Here is a 24,982-nt window from a genome sequence, read left to right on the forward strand (position 1 = left end):
CAAATAGAGAAAGGTTACTGGGGCCAGATCATCCGCCCCTTTGTGGATGATGGTAAGGAGTCTGGATTTGACCTCTGAGCAATGAGAAACCACAGGTGTTCAGCAGGGAGTGACGAGAATCTGATTTAGGAAGATGGCAGGTTGCTGGGTTGCAAGGGGAAGCCCATAACGGCAGTGATTTTGTCCATCTTGTTCATTCTTCTGTTCCAGTACCCAGAGCGGTTTGCAATACGTGGCCATTAGCAGCTGTTGAACGAATGAATGAATCCGTGAATGCACTGTAGGAGGCAAGAGCAATTGAAAGCTATTTTAGAAATCCAAGTGAGGGGGGCCTGGGTGGCTCAGTCGGTTGGGCGTCCGACTTCCACTCAGGTCATGATCTCGCGGTTTGTGAGTTCAAGCCCCATGTCGGGTTCTGTGCTGACAGCTCAGAACTTGGAGCCTGCTTTGTATTCTGTGTCTCCTCTGCTCTGTGCCCCTCCCATGCTCATGCTCTGACTCTGTCTCTCAATAATCAATAAATGTTAAAAAAAAAAAAAAAAAAAAATCCAAGTGAGAGATAGATGGCGGCCTAAACTAAGATTTGCTTGGTATACATAGTTTCATGTATTTAGAACTGGGGGTAGAATTTCCAGGACTTAATGGCTGGTGAAATGTGGAAAAGAATTGAGATAAACTTAACCAACCCTTTCTAAGGCCGCTGACAATGTCGTACGGTGGGTTTATTCCGTTTGTGGGTGTGTAATGGTGGCAGCAGGTTACAAATAGCGGTTGTGCAGAAGCAGGTGGGGACACCGGACTGATGTTCTTGTTCTCTTGCTCCGTTTGTTTCTTACTAACCTGACTCTCAGGGAAGATGTTTTTAGAAGCAGTCCCATACTTTGTTAGGCCATACTCATTTGAAAGGATGTGGAGAAGCTGGCTTGAACTCTAGGCAGAAATCTTCATCCTAAGGCACGGTGGTTGCTACCCACGCTCGGCACTGCCATTTTTGTAAGCTGTGGTGGTCAAGACCCAGAAACTACTTTGTGTTTTCTGGGAGGCACATTTGTTGCTTGTTTTAAGTTTATTCCCTGGCGTTTGCTTAGTGTTACTCTTACATTCCCTTATCTGACACAGACTAAATTGTGTTCTCATTAATTATGTGGGCCCTAAAGCTATAATACTTTAAAGTGATACCTGCAAGATGGTAGAATAGGAGTTCTCTACGGTCATTCCCTCACAGAACATTGATTTTGGTAGTCATCCACAGATAAGGGTTCCTTTGTGCGCATCTGGGAATCCAGCAGAGATGTTCCAGCACACCATTGGGGCAAAAAAAAAAAAAAAAAAAAAAGAATAGATACATTGATGAGAGTGAGAGAAATGTTTTCACTTCACTTTCACCACACCGTCTCTCAAGACAGCACAGCTCGGTGCCAAGAGAGACCCCCTGAAGCCTGCAATTTCACCCACAGGAATGTGTGAGTGAGTGTCTGGCTTTGCCAGCCATGCAGGACACTGCCCACGAAACCACTTCTGTCTCTTGTCACCTACGTCCCTGAAGTGATCTGCAAGACTGAGGGGTTGGGAGAGGCTGTGGGAACACATAAACCAGGGCTCATCTAAAGGGATGCTCTTTGTAGACACCCATCGGGAAGGCTGCCCACGAGTCGCTGGGGAGTCCTCACCATTAGGGCCCCTCAACTGGCTCGCAGGCACCCCCAACACTTTCCATGTCTTGCCCAAACCCGGTCCTCTCGCCCACCTTGGCGTGATTTTAGCATGTGCTCCCGTAGACAGCGAGACTGAGCCTTTGTAAATGGCCAACAAACAAGTGCGGAAAGCCAGCAGAATTGCGGAATTGGGAAAAGGCTCACAAACTTGAGCATCTCAGAGTACCACCCTAGAGAAGACAAATGGGAGGCTCCTAGTCCCTGGGTTGGCTTTGAGGGATTGAGATAAAGCTTATAATCTTAAGAATTTACCCTCCAAGAGGGAACAAGAAGTGTGGAGAATGCATATCTGTAGAAAATGTTAGAGAAAGCCTTAGAATCCCACATCAGACTCAAGGTGAAGATAACTCTCACAAAGTCAATCAGTAAAGACTGGAGGAGGTGACTGCTTCTTTAAATGTGAAGGCAGCAATGCAGGGCTTCAAGGAATACAAAATGAATGAATGAATGAATGAATGAATGAATGAATGAAGCAAGCACAACATTACCACAGGAATATAATTTTCTAGTAACTGACCCTCCTGAAACAGAGATCTACAAATTGCCTGTCAACAAATTCAAAAAATTGTTTTAAGGAAGCTCAGTGAGTTTAAGAGACACAGACAACTCAAAGAAATCAGGAAAGCAATACTTGAACAAAAGGGGAGACACAACAGAGACAGAAGTTTAAAAGAGTGGAGAAACTTGTGTGCATTATGGGGGACCATCAAGTGTAACTTTTCATACTTTGGGAATCTCCAAGAGAGATAGAGAAAAGAGCAGAAAGTTTATTTAAATGATAGTGGCTGAAAATTTCCCAAATTAGAGAAGAGAATGTGACATCCAGGTACATGAAGTTCGTAAGTCCAAAAATTCAACTCAAAGAGGACTTTATTGAGACACATTATAATAAAACTGTCAAAAATTAAAGACCGAATTTGAAAGCAGTAAGAGCAAAGAAACTCACCGGATACAAGGGAACCCCTCATCAGACTATCAGCAAATATTTCATCAGAAACCCTGTAGGCCAGGAGAGAGTGGGATGATATGTTTGTTCAGAGTGCTGAAAGAAACTGTTAAAACAAAACAAAACTGCCAACCAAGAATACTTTACCTAGCAGCACTCTCCTTCAGAAATGAAGACTAGATCAGGATTTTCCCAGACGAATAAAACCAGAGGGAGTTGACCACCAGACCTGCCTTATAAGAAGTGTTAAAGGGAGTTCTTCAAGCTGAAATGAAAGGATCTAAGTAGTAACATGAAAAAGTATAAAATTCACTGGTAAGTATAGAATTAAATTCAGAATATTCTAATCTAATAGTGGTGTACAAGACACTTAATTCTAATATAAAAGTTAAAAGAAGAGTGTTTTTTAAAACTATAGAGCTACAAAAATTTGTTAATGGATACACAGTATAGAAAGATGTAACCTACAGCATCAAAAATAAAATGTTGTGGAGGCAAAGAGGGAAGGGTTTATATGGGATCAAAGTTAAGTTATTGACTTAAAATAGACTGTTACAACTATAAGATACATAAGTTTCATGATAACCACAAAGTAAAAACCTCTGATAGAAGATACAGAGAAGGGAATCAAAGCATACCACCGTGGAGTATCATCAGATCACAAAGGAAGATAGCAACAGAGTAAGAAAAGAACAAAGAAGCTACAAAAAGCCAGAAAGCAACTAACAAGGTGGCATTAGCAAGTCCACATTTGCTAATAATTATTTGAAATGTAGGTGAACTAAATTCTCCAGTCAAAAAACAGTTAAGTGAATGGATTTAAAAAAAACAAAAATAAAAACCCACCTGTATGCTGCCTACAAGAGACACACTTCAGCTTTAAAGACACGCATAGGATCAGAGTGAAGGAATGGAAAAAGATATCGCGTGCAAATGGAAACCCAAAGAGGACAGGGTAGCTATAATGGCATCAAACAATATAGGCTTTAAGTAAAAAAACTAACAAGGGGCAAAGAAGATATTATATAATGAGATAAAAGGGTCAGTTCATCAAGAGGATATGACAGCTGTAAATACATAGGCACCCAACATCACAGCACTAAATACATTGAGCAAATATTATAAACCTGAGGACGGAAACAGACAGCAAAGCCACAGTAGTAGTAGAGACTCCCAGTACCGTACTTTTACCAATGGATAGATATCTAGACAGATTATCAATACGGAAATGATGGACTTACACTACACTTCAGCTAAGAACTGGTCTTCTGAAAAGAGAAGATTAACAAACCTTTGGCTAGTCAAAGATAAAAAGATTCGAATCTTCTATAAATTCAGAAATGAAAGCATACAACCGCTACGTTACATACTGATTGCTACAATATACAAATGATCAAAAGAGATCACTACAATTATAGGTAAACAAATTGGTAACTTAGAAGAAATGGATAAATTCCTAGAAACAGACAACCTACCAAGACTGAATCATGAAGAAAACAGAATAGCTGGAGAGACCTGTAAGGAGATTGAATCCTTAATCAAATTTCCCAACAAAGAAAATCCCAGGACTAGATGTCTTCACTGGTGAATTCTACCAAACAAAAATTAATACCAATCCTTCTCAAAGTCTTTCCCAAAACTGAAAATGGAACACTTCCAAACTCACTTTATGAAGCCAGCATTACCCTGATACCAAAGCTATGCAGGGACACTATAAGAAGAAAAAATTACAGGCCATTATTCCTCATGAACATACATCCAAAAATCCTCAACAAAATACTAAAAAACTGAACTCAACAGCATATTAAAAGGATCAGACACCATGATCAAGTGGGATTTATCCCAGGAATGAAGGATAGTTTCAGTATATGCAAATCAGTCAATGTGATAGGCTACAACAGAATGAAAGACAAAAATTGTGTGATTATCTCAAAATAAAAATATAAAAAGCATTTGACAGAACTCAACACTTTTTCATTATAAAAACTCTCAACCAAGTAGGTATAGAAGGAATATACCTCAACATAATAAAGGCCATATGTGACCAGCCCACAGCTAACATGATACTCAATCATGAAAATCTAACAACTTTCTTTTAACATCAGAAAGGCAAGGATGCCCATGCTTAGCACTCCCATTCAACATTGTACTGGAAGCCCTAGCCAGAGCAGTTAGGTAAGTAAAAGACATAAAATGCATCCAAAGTAAAATTGTTTGCAGATGGCATGATATTATGAAAGAAAACTCTAATATATTATTAGCAAAATATTGTTCAACTAATATTAATACTTCAATAAAGTTGCAGGATACAAAGTCAACAAAAATCATTATTTCTTTTTCTTTTAAATGTGTTATTTATTTTTGAGAGACCACATGAGCAGGGGAGGGGCAGGAGGGGGGGCACGGAGGATCCGAAGCTGGCTCTGAGCTGATAGCAGCAAGCCCAACGTGGGGCTTGAACTCATGAACCATGAGATCATGGCCGGAGCCGAAGTCTGACACTCAGTGGACTAAGCCACCCAGGCGCCCCTGTATTATTTCTATATGTTAGCAACAATGAACTGTTTGAAAGAGGAATTAAGAAGACCATTCTGTTTACCATAGCATCAAAAACAATAAAGTAGCTAGGAGTAAGTTTAACCAAGGAGGTGAAAGACCTGTATACCAAAAACCGATGAAACACTAATTGAAGACACAAATAAACAGAAAGGTATTGCATGTCTTGGATTGGAAGAATTAGTATTGTTAAACTGCCCATACTGCTCAACGCAATGTATACATTTAATGTAGCCCCTGTCAAAATCCCAATGGCATTTTTTAAAGAAATGGGATAAAATAATCCAAAATTCACGTGGAACCACAAACGACCCAAGTAGCTAAAGCAATTTTAATCAAGAAGGACAAACCCGGAAGCATCCCATTTCCTGATTTCAAATTACAAAGCGATCGTAATCAAAACAGTGTGGTAGTGGCATAAAACGTACATGTAAACCAAAGGAATAGAATAGAGAAATAAATCCCCACGTGTACATTTAACTCATCTTTGGCAAAGCATCAAGAGCATACCACTGGGAAAAGATAGCTTCCTCAATAAAGGTGCTGGGAAAGCTGGCTATCTATATGCAAAAGAATAAAAGTGGATCCCTGTCTTATACCACTCACTCATCAGAAACTAACTCAAAATGCATACAAGATTTCAGTGTAACACCTGAGATATAAAGCTCTTTGATACTGGTCTGAGCAATGAGTTTTTAGAAAAGACACTAACAGTACAGAAATCAAAAGCAAAAATAAACAAGGAAAATGACATCAAGTTTAAAAGCTGTGCACAGCAAAGGAAACAACTAAAGGAAAAGGCAACCTATGGAATGGCAGAAAATATTTGTAAACCATGTATTTTGATAAGGGTCTAAAGTCCAAAATCTATAAGGAACGCATTCAACTCAATAGCAAAAGAATAAGTAATCCAGTTTAAAAATGGACAAAGGACCTGAATACATATTTCCCCAAGAAGACCTACAAGTAACTGTCAGTTATATGAAAAGTTGTTCAACATCAGTAATCATCAGGGAAGTACACATCAAAACCACAATTGAAATGTTACCTCACCTGTTAGGGTGCCTATCATCAAATAGACAAGAGGTAAATGTTAGCAAGCATGTGGAGAAAATTCTGAGAGCCCTTTTATACCATTGGTGGGAATGTAAATTGGTATAGCCATTATGGAAATACTATGGAGGTTCCTCAAGAAATTAAAAATAGAACTACCATATGATCTAGCAATCCCACTTCTGGATATATATCTAAATGAAATTAGTATCTTGAGATATTTGTACTCCTGTGTTCATTGTGGCAATAGTTACAATAGCCAAAATACAGAAATGATGGATAAGTACTGATGGATGGATCAGTATAGACACACACACACACACACACACACACACACTGGAATGTTATTCTGCCATTAAAAAAAAAAACTCCAAAAAAATGTTGAGCTCCTAGAAACAGTGAGTAGAATGGTGATTGCCAGAGTCTAGGGAATGAGGGAAGAGAGGAGGTGTCGGTCTAAGGGTGTAAAACTGGTGGTTATGACTAAGATGAGTAAGTTCTTAGGTTCAAATATATAGGAAGATGACTGTGGTTAATAATACTGTATTTTAGTAGATCTTAACTAGATCTTAGGCATTCTCACCACAAAACAACTGATAGATGCAGTAGTTAACTTGATTGTGGTAATTGTTTTACCACCTATCAAGCCATCACACTTGATATGTATGTGTAGCTTTCTCAGTGAAGCTGCAGGGAAAAGCCAAATATGTCACAGTGCCACAGTCGTAATTATTCTGGCATTAAGGTAAGTCTTGATAACTGGTAAGGAAAGTCAGCCCACCATGATAATTTCCCTCCCCCACCCCTGTCACCAAAATGCCTTGTTCTTTTTCCAAGAAGCGGTTTAAAAAAAAGAAGAAAGAAAAAAAATTAGAGGGATTTTGATTGGAGTTGCATTAAATCTATAGTTTACTGGTGGGAGAATTGACATCTTTGTCGTTTTTCAGTAATATTTTTTTCATACAGTTTAATTTCCTCTGTACTGTTTTTGCACATCTTGGGTAGATTTATTTCCAAATAATTTACTTCTTTTGTTAGTTGAAATGGCTTCCATTTTTATGTTAAATCTGTTTTTTTTAATATCTGTCGCTAGTATCTGTTGCTGGTAAAAAATGCGAGTGATTGTTAAATACCGATCTTGTACCTAGAGACTTGGCTGTGAAAGTTCTGTTATCCTATAATTTATCTACAAGTTCTTTTGGATTTTCTCAGTAGTAAGTCATGAATTGCATGTTATGACTTCTTCCTTTCTATCCCTTTGCCTCTCTACGCTCGCCACCCTCAGCGTTCTGCAACGGCTAGGACGCTGTGCACGCTGTTCGCAGAGGTTATGATGGAGGGCAGCTTGATTCGGTGAGGTGCCGGCGGAGTCCTTCACCGTCAGGTTTCCATCGCCACCCTTACCTCCGGCTCCTTCCTCCGGGCTCACTCCGCTCTGGCCGCACTTGCCTCCTTGCTCTGAATATACCAGCACGCTCCTACCTCCCGCCTTTGCATTTGTTACTCCGTGGGCTGGAAGGATGTAACTTCAGATGCCTGGCGAGGCTCACGTCCTTTAAATCTTCACTCTAACACCGCCTTTGCCTTAGCTACCCTGTCTTCGAAAACAAACAACTTTATTGCAGCGTGATTTTACGTATCAGTATCCTTTGCCCATTGCAGATACCCAGTTCACTAGTTTTTACTAGATTTGCCGAGCTGTACAACCATTGCCATTAATCAGTGTTACGTTTTCACCACCCTACTAATATCCCTGTGCCCAATTACTACTCATCTGTGTTCCCACCCCTACCCCCTACCCCAGGCAACCACGGATCTACTGTCTCCATAGATTTGCATGTTACAGACATTTCACATTAAATGGAATCATCCAGTATGTGGTCTCTTGTTTCTTATTTCACTTAACATAATGTTTTGGGGGTTCACCCTTGCTATAGTATGAATTGTATCTCATTTCTTTTTATGGCTGAATAGCATCCCACTGTATGGATGTACCACATTTTGTTTATCCATTCATCAGTTGATGGACACTTGGTAGTTTGTAATTTTAGGCTAGTATGAAAAATCCCGGCCACCCTATCTTAAGCAGTAACCCTTCTGCTCTCCTACAACATGCTGCCGGTGCTTCTCTGCTATATTTTAGATCTCCTTGTTACCACTATTCAGCATATCACCTGTTTCACTCATTTGTGCATTGTTTAACTCCTTCCCTAGAATCAAAGGGGCACAGGGGCAGAGATTTTTGTCTCAAGTTGATCACCTTTGTACATCGGTTCTGAGAACTGCCTGGCATGTAGTAGGCAATCAGTAAAATTGGCTGAATCACTAAAGGGATAAGTGAATGGATGAATTGGATGTTTACACTATATTAAAAGTATTTTTTTATTTAAATAATAAATTTAAATAATAAATTTCTGGAATATTAGTTTTTAGCTTTCTCTGCGACAATTTGGGATAGTTCAGGCACTTTTCAGAGATTGCTGGTATTTGTAGGGTTTTTATCGTGTGTGACTGTTTACTTATGTAGTTGTCAGTGTTATCATCACTCTGACACTGTGGTATGGGGTCTGGGCGTGCCATCACGTGCCGCACAAACACAGTGATCTGCTGTGGAAAGGGAGCTTGTCAGAAAGCACAGTACCCAAAAGCCTGCCTCGCTTCAGTCTTAATCCCTACTGGAAATTCACATTTTGGAGACATTTTTCTTGCATGTGGATGTTATGATTTGATAGAGGAAGTCTTCTGATAAGGTAGTACATGAATAAAGTTGACAGTCTGTTATTAACCCAATTCTTAAAATGCAGTCAGTTCTTCAGTTTGCCCCGTTTAGGTGTGTCATTATTTACAAAAGTAAATATAAATGTAATAAATTAATTTTAATTTTTTAAGCATTTGTTTATTTTTGAGAGAGAAAGAGAGACAGAGCGTGAGCAGGGGAAGGGCAGAGAGAGAGAGGGAGACACAGAATCCAAAGCAGGCTGCAGGCCCTGAGCTGTCAGCACAGAGCCAGATGCAGAGCTTGAACTCACCAACCTCGAGATAATGGCCTGAGCCAAAGTCGGACGTTTAACCAACGGAGCCATCCAGGCGGCCCTGTAATACATGAATTTAAATCATTGCTTTACAAAGCAGAGTATGTTTTAAGTATTCATTAAGAAGCTTACTGTTGAAAGCAGTGGTTCTCTACTCCCCTATACCTTTACGTTTTTATATAAGTCAGATTTATTTTATATTTTAATTTTGTGTCCTAGTAAATAAAAACAGAAAATTTGACTTTAGCATTTTATCCTGTGACTTACCTTTGGTATAGTGAAGAGAAGGCTCTTTTTTGTCTGTCTGGATTACTCATTTCAGCCTTGTTTATATTTTATAATATGCTAGCTTATTATCTGTTTTCATTATTTCCAGGTTTCTTTTTTCTATTGATCAAAGCTATATTTTAGGTGATTACTTTTCTAGGACATTGTGACTCTTACGTTCATGAATTATCTGTTCTAAAGCATATTTCTTTCAAGTCCATTGTCACTTTTCTCCTCCTCATAGTTACCGCGTTCAGTTCAGTGTTCCATAATATTGCCAATCTGTTTTCACACTTTAGATCTGTTGTTTTTTACAAATATCATTAAGCTTTAAATAGCTTGTTTCTTTGATGATTAATTTCTCTATATTTCTCTATATTTGGATTCTCTGAGGCAATAAACTAAACTTGAATATTAAGTTAAATAAATAGTACTTGAAGGCAAGATGTTGCTGGAATTTTTTATATTTTTCCGTTTTGTAATGAAATGCTTCAAAATAAACATACGGATTTACCGACTTCCAGTGGATGCGATTCGGTGTGAGAAGTTTCTCTCTCTCATGTTTTCTGAGGGGGTATTTCTTCTTTTTAAATGTTTTAGCTGAAATCTATTTTTGGTGCAGATAAATACTGAGGAACATGTAGATGCAGCTGATCAGGAGGTTATCATATGGGACCGTAAGATTCCTGAGGACATCCTGAAGGAAATCGCCACCCCCAAGGAGGTACCAGCAGAAAGCGTTACTGTCTGGATCGATCCACTGGATGCTACACAGGAATATACAGGTGATTTCACATGAAAATTCACTTCAGACTTCAGATTGCCATTATATATTGGAGAATCAGAACAAAGACGGGTGCTATATACTTGGTGGGTAAATACTTTACCAATTTGGCGCAAGCCTTTCCAATTAGGTTTTAAGACAGAGAGCTGGATTCATGCAGTGTGGTGTGAAACCTTTGGATGGACCCAGGTATTCTCAACCTTTCCCCCCCCCCCCCAAAACCACTATATTATGGCATACTCCTATTGGTGGTCGTGATTCACTATATCACTCACTGATCCTTCAGTGAAAGGACATTTTTATCAGTCGCAACAACAAAATGGTTCCTGTTGGACACCTGTTTCTTGAGGTGTTTGTTTACATACTGAGTTATTATATATTGAGGTGTACATTATTCAGGTATTTATTTATGTAGCCAGAATATAATATTTACTCGTGATTTGAGGAATTGAGGGTTTATTGCATATACATTTATCTTTAGAATTCAGCATAGTAAGTCGTAGGCATCCAGGGGTAAGTAAGTAGCAACATGGAGAATTACTGCCCCCACCGAATTTTCTTTTTTGTTTGTTTGTATTGTTACCTAGGCCTAGCTCAGATTTCATTTCTGTGGATCCTCTCTCTTACCTTGTTTCTTACACTGAGATATCCAATGCTTGCTTTTTCTCTGCTCTGTTGGTGTATATAGTAAAGGTAATTGCTTATCTATGTGCCCTCCTTCTAGATGATAAGTTCTTTGAATGTGGGGCCTTCTACTTTTTCATCTTTGTATTCTAGTCCTTAAGCACTGACCTTGATTGACCCATAATACACACTCAGTAGGTAACTATTTGGAGAACAGGAGGAAGACACTAGGTGTCTAATAGCAACTGAAATTAGAAAATATTTTGCGGAAGTAGGTAGTAGAAATACAGAATATTGAGGGATTTTTTAATAAAAATTTTTCCTAAACTGAGATTGGCCTGATTATATAATAGTGATAGTAAATGTGAGCGCCTCTCTTGTGCAGGGACTATTCTAAGTATTTAACTTGATTTTCAAATTTAAAACTAAAGTTTAAAATTACTTACTTTAATAATAACATATGTTATTGGGGTTTTTTGTTTTCTGTATTTTTTTTCTCCTAGAGGATCTTCGAAAGTATGTCACTACTATGGTGTGTGTGGCTGTGAATGGTAAACCTGTGCTAGGAGTAATACATAAGCCATTTTCTGAATACACAGGTAAGAGATACACTAGAGCTCTCAAGAGTTAATGTTACTAAATCATGTGTCTATAGTACTTACTGCCTTATCAGAATCGCAACTGTAGCTCAATAATTATTGAGGTTAGTCCCACCATACCTCACCCTTTCATTGGATACAGTGGGGATTTGGTGTTGGTAATGATAACACGTAATGAGGCAGAGCTTTCTAAACTCTCTTTAGAGGACAGAAACCGTGAATGACCATGAGAGATGGAGAGTGTTGAGGAATCCAGTTGGGCACACGCTGTGTTCTTCTCTGTTTCTCTTGTGCTGTGGCTGGGGCTAAGGTCCAGGGCTCATATACATTGGATTCCACGTGGGTTCTGAGATCTACCATCCAGTGGCCTTAGCCAAATCTGTTGTCATGTCAGGAAACTGTGGTGGTTAAGGGCAATGGCAACCTGGCAACCTCAGCATCAAAAATGGATGGTGTCATGGTGACAGTCTTACTAATCAGGCTAATCCTCGTGTAGCCCTGGACACCATTCAGAGCTCCATTGGACCCTTGGCTCTCCCACTGTCTTGATGTGGTCATGTCTGTTAGCTTTGTGCAGAAGGCAGATCAGATCTGTGATGGTCACATTGGGAGTTGAGAGTGTGGAGGACCGTGCCAAAGAGCTTTCCGTGCAGCTCAGGATGACCTCGCCCAAAGCCTTGCAAGTGCCAGTGGACTGTGGCACATAATGGACATGGCCATTATGCTATGGTTTGCTAGAGAGACTAGCCACGGTCTTAGGAATAGCAGTGATAGCGTGGACGGTAGTTACAAGTCCAGAAAGACACCATGAGTTGTCATGGTGTACAAGTTGAGGGTGACAGTTAGTGGTGTCAGTGGTATCCTTGACAGTCTGAAGGGACTCCTCATACTTTGAATCGGTAGTTCCCATCAAGAGTCCTTTTGGCTCCACTCTGATGAGGTTCCTGATGGTGACAGTATCCATTTTGCCAGTGCCAGCATTGACCAAGTGTAGTGGGTCGAATAATGCCCCTTTCCAATTCATTTTCACTCCTGGGTTAGTTTTTTGTGGTTGCCATAAAAACAAAAACACAAAAAACCCACAAACTGTCTTTGAACAACAGATATATAGTCCAACACAGTTTTTGGAGGCTTGGAAGTTTAAAATCAGTGTTTTGGTAGAGAAATGCTCTTTCTGAAACCTGTAAGGGAGAATTCTTCCATGTTTTTCTCTTAGTTTCTACTAGTTTGACAACAGTCCATGGTGTTCCTTGGCTTCTGAACACATCACTGCAGTCTCTGCCTTCATCTTTTCACGGTATTCTGCCTGTGTATCCGTGGCTCTGTGTGGCTTCTCTTCTTACAAAGACACCATATTGGATTAAGAGTCCACCTCTCCGGTCATGACCTCATCTTAGCTGATTACATCCACAGTAACCCCATTTTCAATAAGGTCAGATTCTGCTATGCTGGGGATTAGGGCTTGAACATACCTTTTGGGGAACATAAACCCATTAGATCAGAATTTTAGAATCTACCTTATTTGGAAGTCAGGTCTTTACAGGTGTAATTAAGGTATCGGGATGAGGTCCTCCTGGATTAGGGTAGGTCCTTAAATCAGTGAGAGTGTCCTTATAAGAAACTGAGGTTACAGAGACACACGCGATAAGAGGATGGGATGGCGAAGGCACAGAGATGGTGGAAGCTAGGAGAGAGGCATGTAATGAATGCTCCCGTAGAGTTTCCAGAAGGATTCAACCCTACCAGTATCTTGATTTTGACCATTGAGCCCTTCGGCCTGTGAGAAAATACGTTTCTTTTCTCGTAAGCCGCCATGTTTGTGGTGATTTGTGGCCACAGCCCATACAGCGCTGTCGCTTACTCTGGCCTTCTCTGCTGCATGTCGGTGGTGTGGCTGCCACTGCCTAAAGAAGCTGGCTCTCTCTTGGGGGGCCTGGGTGGCTCCGTCGGTTGAGCGGCTGACTTTGGCTCAGGTCACTATCTCGCGGTTGGTGGGTTCGAGCCCCGCGTCGGGCTCTGTGCCGACAGCTCAGAGCCTGGAGCCTGCTTCCGATTCTGTGTCTCCCTCTCTCTCTGACCCTCCCCCATTCATGCTCTGTCTATTCTTGTTTCAAAAATAAATAAACGTTAAAAAAAATAAATTAAAAAAAAAAAAAAGCTGGCTCTCAAGTGTACAGAAATGGAGACAAGGTTAATTTTTGATGACTCTTAACATTTATTTGCTTTGCAGAATAACCTTGTGTCCCAAATTCCAGCTGCTCTGAGATAGGCTGAACATATACTTGAGTGTTGGCTCTGCATTTCAAGACCACATCTGCTTTGTGGTGTTTGACTTTTTATCTTCTTTTCATAATTCAGATAGTTTTTACAGTTGACAGTTTGATGAGCTACAAAAGATTGAGGCCATTACTGCCGACAGGGTGCCTTAAAATAAATTATATAATTGCCTTATGGTTTGTGGGTTGCTTTCACATATTTCCTTTAATCCTTACCAAGTAAGTTAGGATACGGGTTGGGCTGCTAATTTAGGCCTCTGTAACAAAATGCACCAAAATACCAGAGGTTCAACAAAATAGTTGATTTCTCCCTTCTCTAACAGCGTGCATGCAGGCAGACCGGGCATGCAGGCTGCTCTCGTTTGCTGTTTTTGCTGTGCTCAGTTTTGCTGTCCGCTTCTGCATGACTGAGGATGGCCCCCTGCTTCTTTCACATTCCACCAGTGCAGAGGATCCAGAAGGGAGACGTGGAGGACATTGTCCACTCAGGGTTTGACCTATAAGTTGCACACATCGCTTCAGCTCACGTCCCACTGACCAAAATGTAGCTGAAACCAGCTGCAGGGGAGGCTAAGAAATGTAGTCTTTATTTTTGGTGGGCATCCAAGCATCCAGTTCAGGGATTCTGTCACTTCGGGGAAAGTAGGGCGAGTGGATATTGGAACATAACTCAACTTAGCAGTATTGCTACACTTAGTATAACTCATAAGGGAAGGATACACTTACTACTGATACTCCCACTTACGGATGAGAAAATGGGACTCAGAAGTTTGATATGATCCTCAAGGCGGAGCAGTTAACCTTGACAAATATTATGCAAATCAGTACATCACGACATTTTCACAACTCCACGATTCCTAACATTTGGATAGTGTTTAACCATTTGAAATACACCCAAGTTCTCTCATTTGAAGCTTGTGATAACTCTGCGACAAAGCAAAGTGTTGTTATTGCCATTTTTTATAGATGAGAAAAGACGCTGAGCAGCTCTTATGAAAGCCACATAGTTCAAAGTGTTACAGCAAAAGCTAACTACTCCTTATTAATATCTGATATTTGTTTAGTATTTTCACAGTTTATGAAATGTATTGGCATTCATTCCAAACTCAAAATACCCCTGGAAAGCGTATAAACGATGAATTACGGTGACTTCCAATTTAAAAAAGAGAAAACAAACATATAAAGGCGATGTACAGGGCTTAAGTCTTTGAAGTCCTGTCTCAGTTTTTTTCTTTTACCTTTTTTTTTTTTTTTTTAATTGAAGTATAGTGGACTCCTCCTTTGACAGTGTTCCTCATTGCCTGTCTGTATCAGTTAGGGTTGCATTTAGCTGCATACAAAATAAATCTGATTACAGTAGGTAAACAAGTAAAGGTTTTATTTTCCTCACGTAGTGAGATGGCCAAAGGGCAGGGTGCTTCAGTGGCTTTATGATCCTCTTAGGCACCTGACTTCTTGCTTCTTTTCTTAGAAGGTGGCTCTTTGTTTGTAGCCTCACGGAGATGGGTGCTTCTAGTTACAATGGCTCTGTTCCAGGCTGGGAGAAAGAGGAAAGAAGAGGGAGGAAAAATCTCTTCCCAGATATTCTTTGTGTTAGGAAAGACTAGCCTGAAGCTCCCTGCTTCTTCATCTCATTGGCCAGAGGTCACATGGCACCCTTAGCTGCAAACAGCCTGCTGCTCCAAAGAGAGTAAGAATCGTAATACAGGAAACGCAGAGAAAGTTGACACAGGATAGGCAAATAGATTCACATTCTTGGAGCCCTGATTTCCACATCTGTTCATTTTAGGGGTAGGGGAGAATAAGAATAATAAAATGCCCATGAAAAAAAAAATCTTTATTCTGTAAGAACATGTATCCTCTCCCCCTATAGTCTTACCTCCTTTAAAATAAAAAAGCCAGAAGTTTCTAACTTAGGAACAAGTTGTGTTCCAAAAATGTTCCTGTAAGTTATGATAAACTGCCCTGTTCTTCTGTGAGGCAGCCGACTTGCCCTGTATGCTGGAACACACGATGCTTGCTAGTGAGCGGACATTCCAGAAGAATCAATATGTCCTTAATTAGGTGCGGGTTGACCTGCTATTCCTGGATTGAAGCTTTGTTTGGCTTGTGTCCTCTTTTTGGACTGTTATTTTCAGATCCAGCCTGTGTATTGATGTTGGCAGAGTACCAACTGTCAAGTATTAAATGTTTACCAGAATTTAGCTACACTTGACTCTAATGGGAGCTAGATAGTATTGTTATTGGCAGTAGTCAGAGCCAAACTGATCCAAATCCTTATCATACTTAGCTAGAAGTAATTCATTGCCTTTGAAATTCTTAGAAGCAACAGATACTTGAATAGTATTTTTTTAACAGAGTAATGTATAAATGTGTAAGTGTAGTGTATCCACGCAGGGGAAATTTGTAGCTGTTAGAAAGAAGTTACAATGTCTGAGGTCTGTGTTAGCAAAGTACCAACCACTTTTTATCTCCCACTGGGCTTCTTTCTTTCTTTCTTTCTTTCTTTCTTTTCTTTCTTTCTTTCTTTCTTTCTTTCTTTCTTTCTTTTTCTCTTACAGATAGAATGAGTCCATTCTTTTAGCTGCTATTTTACCTTTTCATGATTACCTCTTCACCAACAATCATTTATTTAAGCACCTACTGAATTTTTAAAGTGCTTGAAATAATTTGTCTGTGTAAGTGTTATAAGAGAATGTATTGAGATTATGTAACATGAAGTATATTTTTAAAATATTAAATTAGTAATTCTTACCTAAATTGTTCTGATACTATCAACAAGAGATACTGTCTTTATTCTCTTAGACAATACTGACCTCTAGAGATGTAGCACTGTAAATTCACTTCTTAGTAGAACCAATGGTTTTTGATCATTTCTAAAAAGAATTTAGAGAATTTTTTTTGTTTTTTCTTTCTCGTTTTTTTACTTTTATGAATAATTTCAAACAAGCATAAATTGTACTGAATTTCCACATGCTCTTTCCTCTGGATTTAACAGTTGAACATTTTTATGTTTGCTTCCTTTTTTTTTCATGTGCTTTAAAGAAAATTACAAGGATCATGACATTTTATCCCTATATACTTCACTGTGCATCTCTAAAAAGGACATGTTTCTACATAACAGTTCTGTTAATATAACATTGAAATTAGCATTTATTCCCTAATTGATCCAATACTCCTGTTTTCCCTGGTTGTTTCTTTTTACTTTATTTTATTTTATTTTATTTTATTTTATTTTATTTTATTTCATTTCATTTCATTTCATTTTATTTCATTTTATTTATTTTGAGAGAGAGAGAGTAAGAGTGTGTGCATGAGTAAGGGAAGTGCAGAGAGAGAGAGAGAGAGAGAGAGAGAGAGAGAGAATCCCAAGCAAGGTCCACACTGTCAGCACGGAGCCCTCTTCGGGGCTCAAACTGTGAGATCATGACCTGGGCTGAAAACAAGAGTCGGATGCTTAACCAACTGAGCCACCAAGGCACCCCTTCCCTCAATTGTTACTACAGTGGATTTCACAACTGGTTACTTCAAACCAAGATCCAGTCTCATGACATGCATTTTTTTGTTGCTCTGTTAAGTTCTCTTAATCTAGAACAACCTCTAGTCCTGTTCTTCCCTGTGACATTACTTGTTGAGATCAAATTACTTGTTACATAATGTCCTGCTCTTTGGATTTCTCTGATTATTTGCTCGGGGTGTCCTTTAACTTGTTTATTTTTCATATTCTTTTTCTTCTAAAGTGCAAATTAGATCCGAAGCCTTGACTGGCTTAAGGTTAGCATTTTTGTCAATACATTGTAGATACTCATCATGTACTTCCTGCTGCATCATTTTACATGATGTATCCTATCTCGTCTCATTACTAGTGATGCTAAGATGTTTAAAGTGGTCATGACTAGATCTGCTATAAATTATTTTTATTCTCTGGCTACCAGCAGGTAGTCTGGAGAAATACTTTGGCACCGTTTGAGATCAGGATTCCGTTAAGCCTTTCACAAAATAGTTTTAAGATCTATTAAAGCTGTGGGCCACCTGGGTGGCTCAGTTGGTTAAATGTCCAGCTTTGGCTCAGGTCATGATGTCACAGCTCATGAGTTCGAGCCCCATGTCAGGCTCTGTGCTGACAGCTCAGAGCCTGCTTCAGATTCTGTCTGTCTCTCTCTCTCTCTCTCTCTCTCTCTCTCTCTCTCTGCCCCTCCCCTGCTCACATCTCTGTCTATCTCAAATATAAATAAACATTTTTAAAAAAAGATCTGTTAAAGATGTAAAATGGAATTTTCTAATTCTGTGTGTTTTTCAAAAAACCGTTTTCAAAACTAAAATTTGTGTGTAGAGCAATTTCATCAACTGGAATTGTTGATCCTGAAATGTAGTTCCTACTAGAAAGACAAAATACATAGTTAACTTTTTTTTCTTTACCAATTTCTGAGTAAGGACTTTGGGTAAAAATGACCTCCAGTGGAAACAGATGTTATTTTTTCCAGGAAGAGCAGGATTTTTCCTTTATTTTTTTAACATCCTTGACATCTCATGGATTTTTATGTATTCAGTGTGATTCAACCTACAGTTATTATTTTTAAGTTAAATTTGTTCTTTTTGTTGCCTACTCTTTATTAAAATACCTTTGTATACAACTTTGTTTAAATGCCATTCATTATGTAATCCTTAGGTATCGTCCGTTGGGTCTCCCCTATGAGCAACAAAGAAATTAGCTTCCTTTAGCCTCCTTGACTGCCATCCCATTTTAGTCAGTCGTAGCTTTTTCGACCTGTGTCTTTCTGCTCTTCAGCTCTTTAGATTTACATGGTATCCTTTGACTCTAACCAATCAACTGTGATTGGTTTACACACTTTGATTCTTACACACAAATCATTTACACGCTTTGATTCTTCCAAAACCTTTATTCCTGTCTTTGGTTTCCTCTTAAATCCCCAGTTAAATTTATTCAGTGCTGACCAACAGTGCTTTTGCTGAGTGTTCTTCAGTCCTCCTTCAGTTGGCTAAAGCTCATCCTCTAATGGATTACTTCAGAAGAGCTAGCACATAGCTGTCCTTCCTATTGTCTGAGTTCTTAACGTGTTAAAAGCTCTTCCTGTAGCCTTGATACATGAAAGACTCAGCTACTTCCAAACTCTTTGGTTTAGCCCTCTATCCTTGGGTGCTCTAGCAAATTTCCATAAACTTGAGGGCTTACAACAACAGAAATTTATTTTCTCGCAGTTTTGGGGCCAGAAGTCTGATACCAAGTTGTTAGCAGTGCCGTGCGCCCTCTTGAAGACTTCCCTTGCCTCTTCTAGCTTCTGGTGGCGTGAGACATCCCTTGGTGCCCTGGTTTGTAGACCCATCACTCCATGCCTCCTCCTTCCCATTCTCTCAGTCTGTGTTTTGTGTGTCCTGTTTTTGTAAGGACACCAGTCATTGAATTTAGGGCCTACTCTAATCCAGTGTGACCTTGACTTGAATTACATCTGCAAAGACCCTGTATCCAAATGAGGTCACATTCCAAAGGTTCGTAGCAGGCATGAATTTTAGTAGGACACTGTCTTACCCCCGCTGCACTCTTTTCTCTTGGTTACTGGTAGAAAATATTGAACTGATTAATATCCGTGTGGGTGCATGCTGAATCCCGTTGGCAGCGAAGCCGATAATCCGATTTTTTTTCCTTTGTAAGGAGCTTGGTATTTTTGCCTGGAGTGCCAAGGAACTTTATCTTGAAAGTCTAATAATAGAACTCTAGATGTCAGATACAGAGTTGGCTTTCTGGGCAGATGTCTACACAGTGTGTCTCTCCGTGTGGACATTTCGGTCCTCTTTTCTTTCAGGCATGATCTTTTGGACCGTAATTTTACAACGGGTTCTATCTCATGGCTCCTGGTTCCCTTTTTCAGAGACCTGCTAATATGTATATACTGACTCTTCTTCCGCTGACGTCTGTGTGTCACCTTCTCTCTGGTCCCTTTAATCAGTTTTCTCATTGTCACTTATCCTTTGCCATCCTCCTTGCCTGCTCTGATTTTGGGCCACGCTGTTGCCCTTCCGTATATCCCACCATCTAGGGCTAAGTCTTCAGCCATCTTGTGTTTCTGTTGTTGTTGTTGTTTTCAATTTCTTCCCCGCGTTATGCGAGGGCCCATTTCATTTCACTATGTTCCTACTTCTCTACCTGTCCTCAGTTGTTGTTTCTTTGTTCCATGGTGTTCTTTTGGGTTTTTTCTTTCTTTTCTTTCTTTCTTTTTTTCTTTCTTTCTTTCTTTCTCTCTCTCTCTCTCTCTCTCTCTCTCTCTTTCTTTCTTTTTCTCTAGAATATTGTGTTACCGTTTTATTCTGCGTGATCTGTGAGCATTTTCAAGTAGCCTGGAACGTTTCGACCTTCATTCGTTGTGTTTTCTTCTTCTGGTTTCAGCGGACTTTGCAGTAGTCCACGTTTCTCATTCCCATTTGGGCCACCGCACGGCCGTTGCGGAGTTGTGGGAAGGTGTTTGGGTGGTTCTCAGCCCAGGAGCTTTCTTCTCTGTTAGGGTGAGGAAGACATTATCTTTGTTAGCAGGCATCTTGTTTTGTTTCCACCCTTCTGCTTTCTTATTTCAGGAGGGCCCTTATCTCCAGCTCCTTTTCTTTAGTTCTGTTTGCAGTCTCCCGTCTTTGTCTCTCGTGGAGACACTCATGGAGACACGTCCCGATAGGTGTTGTGTGCCCTCAAGACTTCACTTGGGCTCTGTGTCTTCTCTTGGCCTCCTCTTGTCGCTGCTCTCTTGCCACATTTCAGGCCCGCTTTCGGGAGTTCTCATCTCAGATGGGACCTTTTCCCTCTGGGGAGAAATCCCGGCCGCTGTTCTCTGACTTCTCCCATCACCGAGAGTCCTCCAACCTCTTGGCATGTCCGGAGCTCCTGCCACAGTCCCCACCCTGGGATCAGCCACGGCACTCATTCTGCTGACCTTCAGTGTTTACTTCTCTTCTTTCTCTGAAGTTTGCGTTTGTGACCAGTCTCCGTCTTCTACTGATTCCTTAGCTGTTGATGAAGGGTGTGCGTATTTGCCCTCCTTGTCGCTGTGTGTGGTTTTTAGAAAGAAGTGTGACGGGAGTCCAAGAGCCTGCCATCATCTTCGGGGAACTCAGAAACCCCGACTCCGCTCACTTTTTTGATGTTTTCCTGCAGCCGGGAGTAAGTGGTAATGCAGCTGCTGTCGTCCGGACAGCATGTAGCCATGCGGACTGTTTTTCCCCGTGGTGAGTGACTGCTAGAGCACCAAGCTAATGGGGATGATTCTGAGTAAGTCCGTTCTCTTGTATAGCTTGGTAGTCACTGAGGAAAACTTGCAAGCCGAGAAAAACATTTCAAGCCATCTCGAGGATCTCCTCACCTTCTTATAATTCCTGTTCTATTTTGAAATCTAGAGCATTTTTTTACACTCTCCGACAAAGCAGATACGTAACCCTGACTCCCCCCTTGAGCTGCCTTATGTTTATAAAGCTCCCTTAGGAGATGGGTCCGATATGCGAATAATTGAAACTACGAACGTATCAGAAATAGAGGTAGTATAGGAGCAAAACCTGTTTTAAGTTGTTAATTATCCAGGGTAACTAGTTTTGCTGCTTATGTCCTAGGTGGTCACAGGTAGGGTTCCCCAGGAGCCAGACTTTTGACATGGAGATGAGCACGCAGGATGTTTCCTGAAGAGTTATTTGTGTAGCGGAGGGGAAGACGCTGGCCGAGCTACAGGGAGATTGGGGTGCAATCCCAGTGAGCACTCAGCAGCTCACAAGGAGCTCTGGAACCTGGGCGTCGTTAAGTCAAGTCTTAAGTAGCCACTGTCTCCGGTTGGGCAGGATCACGCGGCCTTTTTTAACTTGGTCTTCATATTTGCCTATTAGTGTAAAAAAAATACTAAACATTACTCTGGTTCTCAGAAAAAAAATATTTCCGTTTTGGAAAAAAAATACAAGCAATTCTGTGTAAAAGGATATTTTTCCAGTCAACCCTTTGTACGTTGAGTTTTAGTTTCAAAAAGCTTCAGTGCTGTTAATGGGTTATTATATTTGCTTTTCAGCTTGGGCCATGGTAGATGGTGGGTCCAACGTGAAAGCCCGCACTTCCTACAACGAGAGGACCCCGAGGATCGTTGTGTCACGCTCCCATTCAGGAATGGTCAAGCAGGTTGCTCTTCAGACTTTTGGAAACCAGACCACCATTATCCCAGCTGGTGGTGCCGGTATGTTCCTACCCCCCCTTGTGGCGCTGGTGCCCCGCGTCCCCAGCACGGTCAGGGCTTCTGTCAGGAGGAAGGATCGCTTGCCCTGTGCTCGGGAAGAAAAGGGAAGATAGAGCGCGTGCTCTCCCGACAGGCCTGGTACCTACTTGGTAATGTCTGGGGTGGGATCTCAGTCACCCATGCCTTCGTATGAGCCACGGTGTCAACAGTAGCGGCACGTCTCAGCCTGGTGACTCCCGCTCCTCGAACACTGAGGCGGCATCTTCACGTCAGTGGCATAAGTCATCACGCTGGGAGCTTCGCTGCAGGAGTATCTGTGAGGAGAGGGGAGATCCAGCACATTCTGATGCTTCGTGTGGCAGAACGATGCCAGGCGTCATCACGAGGGTCCCTACAGTGGCTGACCCGCGGGTCACTTTCGACACCTCTGAACTCTTCAGCCTTCGTGTCCGGGGCGAGCCCGATTCTAGTGGCCACCCAGCTCGTCGCACGTTCTCTACCGTTTTATTACCTGCGTAACTGATCCGGGGTCGGCTTACTCTCTCTGAAAGGCCAGCTATAAATGTTTAAGGCTTTACGAGCCACATATGGACCCTCTTGGATGTCTGGGTTTCTGGCACCCTTTAAAAATACAGAAAACCATTCGTGGCCTTAGGGTTCTACAGAACCGGCACATGGCCTGGATGTGGCTCACAGGCCGTTTGCCTCCCCTTGTTTTGAGTGCTGTCGAATAGGACAGAAGTGTTTTAACTCCAGTGAGGAACATGTTGTGGTCAGAAACGTGTGTTTGAAGACCTTTTCACCACAGTAATAAAGGAAAAAGTAATGCTGATTAACTTTTAAGCCCAGTAATTTTAATTTAGTGATTACATATAGGTACCTTACTTAATATGACTTCATTGTTTTCTTATAAGCTCTCTGTTAGGCTGGTTAGGAAAGGTAAGGTTCAGAATACCTGGTGAGAATGGGATAAACCAGATTCTGGACCTGGTTTCATCTGTGTGTTTTATTATATTATTTTTTAAAAAACTTTTCCTCATTACAATAAGGGCTTCAGATTGTAGTGCTTGGTCTTTCAAATCCAGCGCTCGTGGGTATTTAGATGGATTTAGCTTCAGTGTAGTATTCCGTAGGAAATGAGACATAGTGTATGTATCATTCCATAGAAAACAACCACAAAGTAGATTTAAATTTAAAAAATCATAGACGTGTGTTTGGTTACACTTAAGAATAGCTTCGTAAGTTATTTTGCAGTATATTTTCCGCTCATTTGGGTTTAATGTCTGGCTGTTATTTGAAAAAAAAATAAAAAGAACAAAACTATTTTTAGATAATTTTAGACTTCGCCCTTGCAAACACAGTCAAGAGAACTCCTTCACATCCTGTGCCGTTACTTTTAACAATGTACTCTTAAACAGGAAGCTACTCTCTTTAAATCTTGGGAATAGTAACTTAAATTCTGTGTTCATCTTTTAGGTTATAAAGTCTTAGCACTCTTGGATGTACCCGATAAGAGTCAAGAAAAAGCTGATCTGTATATCCATGTGACATACATCAAAAAATGGGATATATGTGCTGGCAACGCCATCTTAAAAGCCCTTGGGGGGCATATGACTACCCTGAGTGGTGAAGAAATCAGTTACACTGGGTCCGACGGCATTGAAGGAGGGCTCCTTGCCAGCATCAGAATGAACCACCAAGCCCTGGTCAGAAAACTGCCAGATCTAGAGAAGACAGGACATAAATAAGCAAAGCTGATTACAGGTCACAGTTCTTCCCAAGTTGAACGGTCCGCCGAAACGCCGGGGGCTTCAAAGCATCGGTGCAGACTATGCATGGTTAAGGCCATCCTGAACTTTCTGAAGTATTTATGAAGCATCAGAGACTTATTTTCCCTGTAATAGGATGGAAGATCAGGGAAAATGGGTCGCTTCGTGTCTCAAGTATTGTCTTTATTTTTGAGACGATTTTCGTACAGTTGTCAATACACAAGGCGCATATATATATATATGTATATATATATATTTGTGAATTAAAATCTACAGCTGAGTACATTGTTCTGAGTCACCATTTTCACACAACATCACGAACCTTCACTGTTTGTTCGTACTTTCATATAGAATTGGGCTGAAGAAAGGATTGATTTTGTGTAGATTTAATAATTACTTTACAATTGTATCTCATTGAAAATAAAGTTATTGGGGGTTTTTACCCCTAATGCAGATAGAAAGCACAAGCAGCCACACATTCGTTAATATGCAACAAATGCTCTATTTATCTGTTGCTGAATATTTCTTAAGGATTAAAATAGAAAAACCTGAAATTGTTTTCATTCTTTGAAATTTTAATAACAGGTTCACCAGCTAGTCGAGAATATAGCTGTTTGATGGTTGAGTTGTAATTGTAGTTTCCGTGTGTGTGTTTTGTTTTGTTCTGTTTTCTTTTGATACAGAACAGTGTATTTGTACCCCTGGGTTCAGCGTTTCTGCCATCTTCCTATTGATTTTCGTTTGCTCTGTGGACAGTGCATGGTTGCATCCTTTCCCTCCTGACCAACATTTAGTTTTAACTCATAAGGTCTGGATTAAGGTTTCAGGGTTAGCACTAGGATTTTGGTACATTTTCTCATTAGGGATAAATGATGCACTATAAGAATATAAATGATTCTACTAATTGACTCATTTGACAATTACATGGCTTAAGCTAGCTTTCGTTATTTTAAAAAACTTTGTTTTAGTACTTTTTAAACAATTTGCCAGGCTTGAATGTAGAGATTCTCTCCTTATCAAGAATGATTTCTGGTTGCTTTTACCGTTAATAAATGCACCTAACCTAAACTCTCAAGGTAGTAACTTTTAAGATACTTTGAAGTTTCCATTCAGATTAAAATAATGATGGTTAATGTTACTTTTTGATT

The 24,982-nt window shown here is 40.3% G+C and overlaps 1 protein-coding gene across 1 annotated transcript in view; it reads left to right on the forward strand.

Annotated features, from left to right (window-relative positions):
- BPNT2 (3'(2'), 5'-bisphosphate nucleotidase 2) overlaps nucleotides 1-24,117 on the forward strand; it is a 30,933-nt gene extending 6,816 nt beyond the window's left edge. The window contains exons 2-5 of the mRNA XM_027042900.2: nucleotides 10,192-10,354; nucleotides 11,481-11,576; nucleotides 21,904-22,065; nucleotides 23,542-24,117. Coding sequence (XP_026898701.1) covers nucleotides 10,192-10,354; nucleotides 11,481-11,576; nucleotides 21,904-22,065; nucleotides 23,542-23,813 — 693 coding nt within the window. The 3' untranslated portion in view covers nucleotides 23,814-24,117. The remainder of the gene's footprint in view (nucleotides 1-10,191; nucleotides 10,355-11,480; nucleotides 11,577-21,903; nucleotides 22,066-23,541) is intronic.
- Nucleotides 24,118-24,982: the final 865 nt, after the last annotated feature.

This window comes from Acinonyx jubatus, chromosome F2 (assembly GCF_027475565.1).
Source record: "Acinonyx jubatus isolate Ajub_Pintada_27869175 chromosome F2, VMU_Ajub_asm_v1.0, whole genome shotgun sequence".
Taxonomy (NCBI): Eukaryota; Metazoa; Chordata; class Mammalia; order Carnivora; family Felidae; genus Acinonyx; species Acinonyx jubatus.